The 14,496-nt window shown below is 39.8% G+C and overlaps 2 protein-coding genes across 3 annotated transcripts in view; one reads left to right on the top strand and one right to left on the bottom strand.

Annotated features, from left to right (window-relative positions):
- Nucleotides 1-7,210, top strand: part of LOC123758293 (uncharacterized) — a 59,970-nt gene extending 52,760 nt beyond the window's left edge. For both annotated transcript variants that reach the window (XM_045742499.2, XM_045742498.2), the window contains 2 exons: nucleotides 2,010-2,162; nucleotides 2,442-7,210. In XM_045742499.2, the coding sequence (XP_045598455.2) occupies nucleotides 2,010-2,162; nucleotides 2,442-6,489 (4,201 nt within the window). In that variant the 3' untranslated portion in view covers nucleotides 6,490-7,210. The remainder of the gene's footprint in view (nucleotides 1-2,009; nucleotides 2,163-2,441) is intronic.
- Nucleotides 7,211-8,466: 1,256 nt separating this feature from the next.
- LOC123758292 (CD109 antigen) overlaps nucleotides 8,467-14,496 on the bottom strand; it is a 40,605-nt gene continuing 34,575 nt past the window's right edge. The window contains exon 31 of the mRNA XM_045742497.2: nucleotides 8,467-13,458. Within this exon, the coding sequence (XP_045598453.1) occupies nucleotides 13,226-13,458 (233 nt within the window). The 3' untranslated portion in view covers nucleotides 8,467-13,225. The remainder of the gene's footprint in view (nucleotides 13,459-14,496) is intronic.

The following is a 14,496-nucleotide window of genomic DNA, read 5'->3' as shown; positions in this document are numbered from 1 at the left end:
CGGCCTCCGTTGTGTTTGGACTCTTATTTTTACGATCAGTAAGTTATCAGCGGTTTATATGGTTTCTTGTGTAGTGTTGTGTATTTTGTGCAACCCGTTCTCGCACTTGCTTACGGTCAATATTGGCTTATTTAATAAGTGCATATGTGACATACTAATTGATTGTGAATATTTTAGTTTACCTTGAAAAGGTTCATAGAAAACACCGACCTCACCTAACCTTCTTAGTATGTTAAGATAAGCATCTTATTGCTTCGTATTTAAAATGTGGGCCGAAAAACTGTCTTCAGAAACCTTCGCACTTTCATGAACATCAAACGCAGTGCTGGATACATTCATTGGAGTTCTGTAAGACTTGGTGTTTTGCCTTGTTTGAGAATTCAGACTTGTGAGGTGTTGTGGTTGTGGACGTGATGGTGATGTTGTGGAAGGTGAGTTATGTCTTAAAGAGTTGAGAGCATTTAAGGATGATAAGGAGTCACTTACAATTAATGTATCAAGTTGGAGACTTGTACACATTTCAGTGCAAGGATCAAGGCAAATAGTTCGGTCTGAAGGGTAGAGGCCCAGTTGTTTATACAGACTCCCCACTCAAAATATAAGCCATCGCCCATTGTCAGGACAATTGCACTTCCAGCTGCACCCGTGGTGCGGTGTACGGATCCATCAGTGTATATGATTTGAGAGAGAGAATGCACTGTGGACAGAGCATCAATATGCTGTTTGTGGTGATCTGTGACTGTCATCGGCCAATATTGATGAACATATGTTGGTCACAAGTGAAAGCCTGTTCAGAGCTATGTTGTTGTCATATCTGTACAGTAACCTCAATGTGTACTTGAGGACTATTTAGCATGCATCATTTGGCCAAGGTTGGAATGTTTTGATTATTATTCTTTAACGAGCTAGGCTATGCATTTTTTTTTTTTTAGCAGAGGTCGTCTAAGTGAAACATTCTCAGATAAGTGATTACAGTTTCATTCCATAATTGTACATATAATACGTTTACTCTAACCTTAACTGATGAACTAAGTTAGTTTACAGTGATTATTCTTGGTTAAATTATTTATTTATTTGTATTAAGTGTTCTTGTTAAATTTACTTTATTTTATCATGCATTACTAACCGAGTGATTATTTATATACATTTTGTTAAAAAAAATGGTGTCTTTAATCAATAATAATATATACCAATGCCAGTATTACAGGCTATAGTATTTGTATTTATATATATTATATTATATAGTATATTTATATATAATCTTTATATTTATATTTATAAATATATTATATAAATTTATATTTATATATAATATTATTCAGTATTTCACAGTGATGCAGCCTAGTAACGCTCTTAAATTGTTATAACTTAATTATGTTTCTTTGTGCATATTATTTAAGAGGATAACTCCGTTGCTCTTTTTTTGTTTTAATAATAGTACTGGCACAATGTACTTGTAAACTTATATAATTAATTTATGCAGTATTCATCCCTCACTGCTAAGCAAGCTTAGGTCATGACAGATTCAATGGGGTGAAAATTTGATAATTTTCATTTATGTGGGAGTTAAGAGCAGGCTATTGTGATTTGCTTGTAGTTGGTTAGTGTAATTTATGAGTGTGTGTTCATGACATGAACTGAGGCTATATTGTTGGTATATAAGTTCGTCAGTGCTGACAACCTGAACATTACTTGAGAGAAAAAGTTGCATTCCTGTTATTGCAGTTCAAAGTTTTATAGCATCATATGTGTTACAGCCAGTGTGGTGTGTTACAGACCCGTGTGGTGTGTTACAGCCAGTGTGGTGTGTTACAGGCCCGTGTGGTGTGTTACAGCCTCTGTGGTGTGTTACAGGCCGTGTGGTGTGTTGCAGGCCCGTGTGGTGTGTTACAGGCCCGTGTGGTGTGTTACAGGCCCGTGTGGTGTGTTACAGCCCCTGTGGTGTGTTACAGCCCCTGTGGTGTGTTACAGTCCGTGTGGTGTGTTACAGCCTACTTGGTCTCTTGCAGGCTCTCAGGCTTGTCACCGTTCATGGGTCACAACTACGTGGAGACGATGACCAATGTGACCCGTAACAAGTACGACTTCGAGGACGAGGCTTTCCTCAGCGTGTCTGAGGACGCCAAAGACTTCATCCAGAAACTGCTGGTGCTGGATAAAAGGTTAGCGTAGCATTTTTACCAGCCTCTTGGTTATTTATGTCGGCCTCTGTGTCTATGTCAGGCCTGAGCTGTGATCTGTGTCACACTCTTTCGTCCGCCTCTCACTTCGTCTACCCGTGTTTCTGTGTGTGGTGGTTTTGCAATTACAGTTCAAAAAGTTCCGAGTACTTACTTGACACAGGAGATGTGCCTTTTCTTATTTGTGTATTTTGTAGTTATCATCAAAATGTCAAGTGGATTAATCTGTCATGTGAACTTTTATGAACGTCTGTGTTGCAGTTTGCGCCTAACTCCTGCTCAGTGTCTGCGCCACGACTGGCTGAGGAAGCCGCCCAACTCTACCCTGCGCCGCAGCTGCCGAGAGTCAGAGTCTGAGTCGGAGTCTGAATCTGAGTCAGAGTCGGAGTCGGAGACCGATGTCTCATTCACGGAGGAGAAGATTGCAAAAGAGGAAAAGGAAAATGAGAAGGAGAGGAAAAGGAAAGAGGATGAGCTCATAAAACAGGTTGAAGCCAAGAGAAAGGAACTAGAGAAACAAATGGAAGAAAAGAAAAGAGAATTGGAGAAACAAATGGAAGAAAAGAAAAGAGAATTGGATAAACAAATGAAAGAAAAGCAAAGAGAATTGGAGAAAAAGACCGAAGCTATAAAACGAGAAGAGGAGCTGGAGCGAACGAAGGCACAGCTGAAGGAATTCGTGGAGAGGTGGAACTCCCACCCAAACTCTCCGTACCTGGTGGGGACGCCCATTACTCTGGACCTGCAACGACTGGTTAGGACAGGCGGCTGGAACTCCAGAGCATCCTTCGCCTCCATGGTTGTCGAGCCCCCGTCAGAAGCTGACCTCTCACGCATGGAGGAAGATGTTTTTGCCTTTAACGACCTCGAAGACGCAACCAATCATGAGGCTTTGATTAACGACATCGGCGGCCAAGAGGAGTTCACAGTGTACGCCATAGAGCCCCCAGCGCCTCTAGTCAAGCAGCCCTCGCCAGAGGAAGTGGCTAAAGAACTGGAGGCAAAACTGACGCAGCTGCAGCTGGAAGACACAGCCATACCTAACAACGATACAAGTACAGTTGCAGGTCGTCCCCATCACCCTGCAACACACTCGACTCATAATAAAGTTGATCACTGGAAAGAAGGAACAAACGAGACTGCCAGAAGACTGAGTGAAAAACCAGAAAGTACGAAAGACAATGAAAGTGGACTGAATGATCCAGCTATTAGGACTAAAGATAAAATTAATAGATATAACGAAGAACAAGCAAAAGAAAAAGAAATCTTGAATAAAAAGAAAGAGGAGCAGATGAGGAGCAACGAAATTCTTGCAAACAAAGAGAAAGAGTCGCAAAGAAAGGGTACCGAGGGACATCACAAAATGGATGAAGAGCAGATAGAAAAGCACAAGAGAGCATACGAGGAGCGAAAGAGAATGAAGAACACACACTCAGATCAGAACAAGGAGAACAAGGAGACTGGCACCAGCAATCAGGATCAGGACCGGCAGGAAAAACCGAAGGTAAACGAGAGGAAAGCGTCGAGAGGCTCACGATCTAATGTGTCGGAGGAGCCGATGGAGGCCGAGAAGATTATCAACGATATACTGAAAGTGGACCACAAGAGCGCCTATGAGGAGTATAAGAAAATGATGAGTGAGGCACAAGTCAAGAAGGAAGAACAAAAGGTAAGTGAACAATTGAAAGAGAAAGGTAGAAATGAAGTCCCTGGACATCTACCAGACAAGACACAAAAGATGACTACAAAGAAGCGAGACGATGCTCTCAACAGAGAAAGCAAAGAACACAAGATAACTTCTAACAATACGAATAACAAATGGGAAGATAAAAACAAAGAACACAAGGTAACCCCCAACAGCATAAACAAGTGGGAACAGGAAAGTAAGTTTGAAGTAGAGAAGGCGGATATTACATGTAGAAGAAAGAACTCGGAGGAGAGAGCCACATATAAGCAAAACAGTGGCAACAAGAGAATAAACGGCATCAAGATAGAGATCAATGAAGAGAAGCAGAGTGAAGAAGAGAAGAAGAAAAAGCAAGAGGCAGAGCTGGCTGAACACAAAAGGCTATATGAAGAATACAAGAAGATGGTACAACAAGGTCAAAATAAAAAGGAAGAGAAAATTGCTGTCAAAGTTAGTCAATCTGGTGACGAGCAAAGGGTTTCTGGTGGCGAGACGGTCAGCGGAACGTGGAGCAACACCACACAGGTAAACAAAGAACTTCACAGAAAACCGGAGACTCGAACTATGAATATTTGCAGTAAAACCGATCAATTAACGAAAGAGCCACTGAAAAGACCTGAAATAATTGCATTACAGAATGAAGAACTAGGTGGAGTAATTCCAAGGCAGAGAAAGAAGTCCTTGTCGCGCTTAGAACAGACTGGTGAAACTAAATCCACTGAGGAGCGGGAACACAGTCCCAGAGGATCCAGAGGTTCAACGCCAACAAAGCAACTCAAGAAACAACCCTCCAGAGATGTGCCTTTTCAAGCAAAGAACCTGGAGAAGGAAGATTATGGAGAGTCACCAGTTCTTCACGTGTCCTTGCGAGTTGGCACTTTGCCCTCTGTCACCAATGATAACGACAGTTTATATGGCGGTGAAAGACAGAACTCCATGCCAGGGAGTCCCACACGCGTGAGTCGCAGAACTTCACGTGACGAGCGGCCGCCCTCCCGAGAGTCTGACAGAGGTACCCGAGGAGGAACTCCTGTTAGCGCCAGCCACCGGCGGCCTTCCCGAGATGTTCCCCTCAGTCATACTCAGATAGAGCGACTGGCTGCAGCCAGTGGCGTGTGTATCTCTGACCCTTCCTTGCCTCAGGCACAAGCTTGGCCTGACATTATCGTTGCGCCTCAGGGCGAAGACACTGAAGATTTGCCCGACTATAAAGATTCCTTAGATGTTCCGGTTGCAACTTTAATGAAGAGTCCGAGTGGGACATTGTTATCTGTCCCAGGGGTGACCGTCTCTCAGGCAGAAAGGCAGGCTGTGAACACCTCACCACCACCCAGTCCCAATCATGAAACACATGACGACACTATAACCAAAGACGAAGAAGCTTATGTACCAAACAATAAACTCGTCGCCTGGATCTTGGACATTGGCACTAAACAAGTTCAACCTACCCCATCCGTTAGTACCACTGAGCGTGTGAACCAGTGGGAGTCTAGAGATACCTCTCCCAGGCTAACACCTTCTCCTTCCAGAGACCGATCTCCAAGGCCCAGAGACATATCTCCAAGGCCCAGAGACATATCTCCACGGCCCAGAGACAGATCTCCATTGCCAACTGGGAAAATGAGAGATAAATCCCCTTCGCTAGCGAAGCCCCTCCCACCGTTTGAACCGCTATCACGAGAAGCGTCTTTGGATAACCTTTGTATCCAAACACCTTGGGGAACCCTGAAACGTTCTCCGTCCAAAATTAACTTGTCAAAGTCTCCCTCTTTTGAGGCTCCTTCTACAAAAGTAGGAGAAACGACAGTCAATGGACTCAGTAGCACAGAATTTTCATCAGAAAAATCTGATGAGAGCGTATGTACCAGCTGTTCGACGAGGTCTCCCTCTCCAAGAACATCGGTATCACGACTACAGAGGCAGTCGGCTGTGGAGACGACAGACGCTACCAACTCTCAATCTAGTTTACGGGTTAGTGGGGAAATACCTCCCAAACCTCCAGAGAGCAAGAAAGAAACATACAAAGCTGAGAACGAAGATAATTCTATTAGAACTGTAGCCAACCACGACGACTATAAAAGTCACACTTTGCCTAGAACATCGAAACTTATGAAGCAAAGATCATCAGACAGCTTAAACTTGTATTCCAGTGATAGAAAAAGGGATGTAAAGAAGCCTCCGCCTATTGACATTAAGAAAATCGAGGAGGAGAGCAACAGTCTGAGTCTCAAGAGAAAAAGTAAGTTTCCCCTTTCTCCAAACCAAAAAAAGAAAATAGGTCCCATGTTGTTTTCTGCTCAAGATCGGATATTCCAGTTCGAGCAGAAGCCGGCCTCCGACCGGCCGCCACAGCGACCTCTCACCAGAACCAGAAGTAATGTCGTCCTGGCACTTTGCTCCGAGAAGGTTACAAACGACATCAACAAGAATGGCTTGAGAGGGTCCCAAGTAAGTGACAAGACTCAGGTTGGGTTCATGAGGACGAGGCTCCTGGACAAGGTGGGCAGGGGTGCAGCCACACTGCCTGAGGAACCCGCCCAGGGTGAAGAACCCGTCGGTAAGATTACTGTTGACAACAGAAGGAACAGTGCAGGTACCACCAGACCATCCCTCCTCCGCTAATACCCCCCCCCCCCTTTACATTCTACAGTATGCATGAATATTCCACGTCCAACGCTTCTAAATAGGTTTACGTGAATACATGTGCTGTGTGGCAGGCTGTGCCGCCACTCATTGGGATCTGGGGTAAGTTGGAGAGCAGTGCGTCTCCTCCTGCACCCACGTTCAACCATCACCCTTATACAGTGTCCACATCGAACCTTCACCATGCTTCAAATCACACCATTATTTATACACGAATTTTGATATAAAATTAACTAATATTTATTTATCTTAAAACAAAATTCAATTAGCTACACTGCGTATGTTGAATGTCATTTTAAAACTGAATTAATTGACCATAAATTGTATATATGTTGTAATCTTAAGCTTGATCAAGTTTCAAGCGGACACATTGTATTATCACAATATCCGTTATCATAAGGACACTGTACGTGTTTTTAACCACGAAATGTCATAAAGATTACCTGATTATTTGCCAAAGTATTAGTTTTTTCACCAAATGTATTTTCTATATATATATATATATATATATGATTTCTGATGACTTATTATATTTTAGCACTCCTCATCTCGGCCAGCTGTGACCAGAAATATTATACTTTGACGAATAATGTTTGCCAGGACAGCTTTTTGATGGAAGAATGTTTCAGTATTGCTTCATAAGCATGTTCCTTGGCTTTCTTTTTTTTGCATTATTGTAAATAAATGAAAGCTACATAAATTAGAACAAGTTATTTACCCTTTAAACAGAGATGTATTATAAGCTTTATATTAGCCAACCCATCCTCAAAAAACAGTAAGGTCCTGTGGTACAGTGGCTACATTCTCAACTTACAATTGGGGATTCGAGCACTTGGAGGGAGAGAAGTGGTTGGGCATGTTTGCATTCACATAATGCCTCTGTTCACTCAAGAGGTACCCAGGAGCTATACAGTTGTTGATGGTTCCCCTACTGAAGAACTTCTGACCTTTCCCATATTGTGAAGGTCACAAGTTCGCCCTTGTTGGGGGAGGGGGCGACCTTGATACAAGCCTAAAGTATATTTCCTGTTCCCTACAACGGAAATTAAATTGTATAGTGGCCGTGGGGTCATGTACACATTATGGACCGACACCCAAAAAAAGTTCATGTTTTGTACTATTGGTCTCTTGAAGGTCATATTGTAGTACATGTACTAATAGGCCTAGGAGTGGTTAGGTCAGGTTGTTGCAGTCTTTCTCGGGCCCTCTTCAAAACAAATAGAACAAAACGTGGATTTTGGCCACATCAGATCACTTTTTTTTTACATATTCTCCAGTGTAACTATATAAGAACATAAGAACGTGTTTTACGTCAAACCATATTTGCGTATTTCCGGTAATGGAAAGGGTTACAGAGGCACATCATGGGCTCAGGGACTGAACCCCATAATTCATTTAGTTAATGAACAACACTAAAATATTCTTACAAATGCTGTACTATTGCAACCCGTCCTCTTACAAATTACGTTGCTTTTTGCTCGTGTGCACACACTGGCTAAAAACAAACGTAATTGAAAATGGAATCGGCTCACGAAAGTGACGTACTGTCCCATTTTCTGTTTTGGATCCTCTGGCTTAGGCTGTTAGGTTAGGAGAGGAAACTTTCAATTAACAGTTTTCATGACGTTTTGAAACCTTAGGAGAATGTCCTGCCCTCCTAACCTACCAGAGGACCCTTAACTTGCTGTTTTGGAAAAAACAAAATCCAAAATTTATTTTCAATTAATTTTCCATTTTCAAATTATAGCCTTTGTTGGCCGTAGCGCATACAAGCAAAAAGTGCCGTAATTTGTAAGAGGACAGGTTGTAGTTGGTGGCATGACATTAGGTGACATGTTCTGGTAAGTGAAGTACAGTATTTAGATACTGTAATATGTTACTAAGACTAAATAGAGTAGTCATTGCACTTACCAATTGTGTATACAGTATATTTTGGAGGTTAGATGAATGACTGGCTATTCCCACACTCAATACTTTATTGCATCTTGATATGTGGTACATTGTATCACAGTAAAAATTACATCACAATAACGTATGATCAATATTTCTCGTGACTTACATCACCTTCATCAATTGAAACTACAGTATTTAACAATTACACATTATATAACAGGCATAGCAAACATCCAACCTGTGACAATTTGATTCTAGCCTGCATGATGATATTGTGTTCATTATATGTAGGAATAGCACGTGTCAATTATTTCCTTAAGGTGTGTATAAACATATTTACAAATGAAAGAATCTACATACACAGCCAACCATGAGGCTGGATCACCACCATGCCTACCACAAGACAGACAATATTATAATTTGTAACAACACCTGCATTCTCAAATATATGGATTATAAAGGATTACAGATTGAATGTGGGAAATTACTGAACATTACAGATAGAATTATAAAAACAAAATATGGAATGTAAAAAACTAAATTTAAAACACAGCAGCACCAAACCATTTTCACTTTAATAATAACTAATATTTATGACAATCTTGTTACTTTATAAAAGACTAAACTAAGCTACAACTGTAAAACGTTAAGTACAACACCGTACTAATCATAACTGAACCCACTCACTGCATCAGAACCATCACTTGTATCAACTATGAACAGATTTATTGCTAAATTTTATTAACACAACAAGGTTAAAAATATCAAATAAAGCACTTTTTTATTCAGTAGGAATATGTGCCTTAAACTGCATACAAATAAATGGAACAATTAGGCTCCGAGTCAAAATATGTAAAGCTCCTTTCTGAGTAATCGACTGATCCCTAGAATAAAATGCTGTGCTACCGATAAAATTCATCAAGTCAAACAAAACTATATTTGGCACCAGCACCACAGATTATTTCAAATGTCAGTGCAGGTTCATATAATGCAGGTTCTACATTGCCTCCACTATGGAGGCACTGTAGAAAGACTGTCCAACCCATTATATCCAACAGTGATAAAGTGTGGCTTCAAAGCATCACTTGCCTAGTCTAACCAGCCACCCACTGACAGGTGGCAGCACATTGTTTCCCAACAAATACTAAATCTGCCCACAAGAGTGAACAGGTAAGTCCAGGAGCAACTAGATGTCTCTGCTAAGAAAAAAAATTGTCAAAATGACTCTTAACCTGACATCTGAGCTATAACATTCAGTTGCTTCTGAAGGTAACAATTGAATACAAATACTTAGAAAAGCACAACAAGAAAATAAGGAACAAAAAAGGGGCAAGTACTCACCAGTTGAGCACTGCTATCCTAAAGGAACCTTCACTCAGAGAGTCTGGGAAACAAAGGAACCAGCACCACCATCAGTCCAGGAGGTGGCAGTGGAGGAAGATTACCTACCACCACACAATGAATATCTTTGGACAAACACTAGTGGAGCATCATACCCCTTCCCCCCCTCCTTGCTTGTATCTTTGAGGAAAATAATTCTTGGTAGAATGCTTGGTCGGTGGCAGACTTTCACCTAAGCTTGGATCTTGTGGGAAGTACCTGCAACATATTCTGAATTGGATTGAGCTTTTCCCCTGTGTACCCTTATATAAACTTGTAAAGGACATTTGAAAAGGTACATGGCATCAGCACCTGAATGCAGCCTTACCTGACTGCTCATGAATCATATCTCTGGCTTGCTGGATGTTTACCTTGGGGAGCTCTCCTATGAAATAGCTCAGCAGCAGTGTGTGTGACTCTCCTAATCATATAATCCTTACACAAATATCAATATACAAATCAGCTTAATTATCATGTTAATGCTGACAGCGATATGATTGATTGTTTTTTGTTTCAATAAACTACCATTAACAATTGATTAGATTGATTTTTGTTCCATGAGATAAAACATGGATAAAAACAGCCACCAGAGGTGGTGGGAGATTCAAAATCTAGATGCATCTATGCAAAACATTTTCAGAAATTGAATTAAATAGATCTTATCCCACATATCACTGCAGATGGTAAGTCTTCAAGAACTGACTGAAAATAAAATCAATTCAGTCATAGCATGACTGAATGAATGATAGGTTAATTCGGGTAAAAACTTGATGGGTGGTATATTGTAACAATTTCAGTGAGAAACTGACAGTGGAGCCTGACCCCAGTAAATAATCTGGCCACACGTGAAGGTTGAACACATGTTAACTTTATACTATACACTAATTCTAAACTTGAATGCTAAATAAAATATAAGTAAACAATCAAATAAAATTTAAATGAAGCCTATTTATAAATGGAAACACAACAAATTAAGACTCCTCTTTTTCCTTGCATGGGCTAATCTATTTACAAAGCTTAGTGTTTGTTGACACGAGACTGGTCATATCTTCACAGAAATCTCGGAAGAGTTAGATAAAAACAAAACCATGTGCCCCACGTACAGAATAACTACTCAGCACATATTACAGTCAAGTTATCCAGTGACTCTTCACTGTGTCACATGAAGTGTAGATCTTCATACAAGAGTAATAAACAACTATATTTTTATTCGTACCAACTTGGTGAATAAACTTTTGGACACCATCATGGGATGCTTTTCAGTTTCCCTCAAGCAATTAACAAATAAGTGAAATAATAACTCAAAGAAAAAAGTAAAGGTGGTCATCATTATCTAACTTTATGTAGGCCTTGTCATGTGTTGGTTAATATTATGTAGCAGATAAAGATCATTATTATACAATGGCAGGATTCTCAGGAGCTGAAGGGCATAGTACCTTCCAGTCACAATAGGAAATAAAGTGGCACTGACAGATTTCCCGCGCCTTCTGAACAGAACTAACGATCACTTTGGTATTTAAACTGTGGCACATACCGGGTAAATTACAAAATGAAATGATGTTAATCATGATGAAGATTATCTTTAGCAAAATTAAATATAATTAGCCATTACTTAAGGGTAAAAAACTGAGTCTAACCTCAAGAGATCACAATATGCAATATTACTGAGGAGTGGGGTGAGAATGGAAATGGTTTTCCTCATGGGTTATACCTCATCATACCAGGGGGGAAAAAAAAAAAGAGGAGAGATTACCATACTTCAGACTGATTTCCATATACTGTATATACCTGCTGAAAGTGTACCAGCAACCCAATGTATTATATAAAACTGCTAATCCTATCAATAAAACATTTTTGGGGTCATTCCTTATGATATCAACATAACCTACAAAATACACATCTACATCACTTGCATTACTTTCACGCGTACGTATTACCATAATCTACCACTATTTCTCACTCTACGTATGTATATGAAATATACCTCGGCTCTTTCCCTTTTTCCGAGTATTTTAGTGGTCTTCTTAACTCACTCGCAGATCCCGAGTTCGATTACCGAGTAGGACAGAAATGACTGGGTATGTTTCCTTTGACCTAATGCCTCTGTTCACCTAGTAAGAAATAGGTACAGGTACCTGAAAGTTAGTCAACTGTTGTGGGTGGCATCATGGCCTCCTGTCCTCAACTTATATGGTATGATTTCAACTGCACTTCCAGCTGCAACCTGTAACTTCTACTTGTGCACTGTTAAATAAAAGCTGCCAATGATAACACTCCTCTGCTAAATCCCCCCAGGAGCATTTCTTGCTGGACAGATACATCTCATCCTGATTTAATAAACTGTTTATTATCTTTCATTGTAAGTATACATTGCCTGAAGTCTGAAAATTCCTACAGGGAATATAGTTGCCTGCACAGATCTAAGTCAATTATCCGAACACATTCAACATATTTCTTTCATTAATATACAGTATTATGTATTGCAACTGAATATTTCTATGATCAAATTAATTTATTTGTAAATGCAGTAACTTTGTACACACAGCAAGTACTGTAGTAAAGCTTATGTACAGCGTGATATAGTACAGTACTGTGGTAAGCTGCAGCTACTTTGTCTTCACTTAAAACTGTACGATCAGGTAACTTGCTTGTCAAGTTATTTAGTAAACTCTTACGAGCCATCAGAAATCGCCACTTGTATTTATTGATCTATAATAATTCACAATTTATCTTATTAGGTTTATGAAAATGCATGGCATACTTATTGTGCATTTTGAAGAGCTATTCAACAAAATAAACATTTATTCCTTGCTTGATTTTAGTCCAGTGTTTTATCAATTTATAATAAATATTTTGATACACAATGTACAATTTCAAAGATTAGTCCGTTATTGTTATGTAACAAATTACAGAAAATGTAATGTGGTAATATACTGTACAGTAGCTGTTTGTTTACCAACATATTACATAGCAACATTCATGTCACCTGGCACAGCATCGTTGTCAAACTGTTGCTTTGATAGTGTAACACATTCATTATGTACACACTTAACCAGCTGGGGGTAAACTTGTGTACTGTCTGTCTGTACTGCAATAAATACACTGTTTAAAAGCCTAGTTACAAAGCAAAGACAAACATGTTAGCTGCCTAATTATAGGAAAATACATTTTTTTTTTTTTACTTTTAACATATAAAATTTGAGTGTTACCAAGGCAGGCTTTGCTGATGACTCCATGTTTAGACAATTATTATGAGCCTTTAGCTAACTTTCCATATGGTAAGCTGAATACACCAAAGCAATATTCTTATTTTATAAACACTGCAAATATAAAAATTTGGTTCCTGGTCACAAATTTAGCCCATATAAAATCCCCATTGCTAATGGCTGAAAACTGGTGGATATTCTCTTAAAAATAACTGGTTTCAATTTCTTGCTAGTAGTTACGTTTCACACACAGAGCGCCTTAATACAAAACTGAATATTGGAATCGAGACGTGAAACACCTGGCTAACATAGTTGAAGACGAGCACAGCCAACAGGGCGCCCACTGGAGGAAGATTGAGTGATGGAGAGGAGCTGTAAATGGGGCAATACGGACACTGGTATGAACCACAAACTTCACAAATATCCAAGCTGTTCACTGTTGAATTAAACATCACCATTTGGAAGCGCTCTGAAAGACAAATAATTTACTTGTAATGTTTGAAACGATACAAAGCAGTAGTAGTTAATAAAATGACCACATTATACACATTGTAGGTTACATTGGAGTATTGAATACTATCAGACATCCACGCATCAACAATGAACTAAAGCCTTTCCTTCCAACCCCCCACCAATATATATGTTATGGTTAAGTAATGGTTTAATTATTATAATAATGAGGAAAGCTGCTAAGACACTTGTTCAATAACAGACACTCAGACCAACAGTAGCACAGACATAACTGGATTTTTTTTTTCAATGCTCAAATATAAAATTCTGAATATTATCAGGCTGAAAATGCAAGTGGTTAACAAATGAAATGCATTTAAACCAGAAACCATGAAAGCTACCTTGAATCAATTTTCAGACATATAAAGTATACACACAACCTAAGTTGTGATGTATTGTGTTGCTAATAGCTCCCTGCAAACTTATAAATCAAGCAGGAGCAGGTAACATGTAAAAATTGAACGTTGTATATCAATTAGGGGGCCTGACAGCTGAGTGGACAGCGCTCGGAATGCGTAGTCCTGAGGTTCCGTGTTCGATCCCCGGTGGATGCAGAAACAAATGGCCAGAGTTTCTTTCACTCTGATGCCTCTGTTCACCTAGCAGTAAATAGGTACCTGGGAGTTAGACAGCTGCCATGGGCTGCTTCCTGGAGGTGTGTAACAAAAAGGAGGCCTGGTCGAGGACCGGGCCACGGGGACGCTAAGCCCCGAAATCATCTCAAGATAACCTCAAGAGAGCTGCTTCACAAACATTATGTTCAGTAGAACATCTGGTCATGTTGTTTACAGCTCTCAATGGTCAAGATGATTATTCATGACTGATAAACTCCATCTTATTGCATCAATATTTTCAGATTGAAACTTCCTACCACCTGTTAATTTTGTTTGCATATGAGTGAGTTTGTGTGTATGTATGCATACATGTATACATATTCACTCATCATTGAGTGAAAGTCATCATTGACTTTTACAAAGTCAACACTAGTGAAAGTCAA

Source organism: Procambarus clarkii, chromosome 11 (assembly GCF_040958095.1).
Source record: "Procambarus clarkii isolate CNS0578487 chromosome 11, FALCON_Pclarkii_2.0, whole genome shotgun sequence".
In the NCBI taxonomy this organism is placed as follows: domain Eukaryota; kingdom Metazoa; phylum Arthropoda; class Malacostraca; order Decapoda; family Cambaridae; genus Procambarus; species Procambarus clarkii.
Note: the sequence above shows the minus strand (reverse complement) of the source record. Positions and strands in the feature narration are given on the sequence as shown.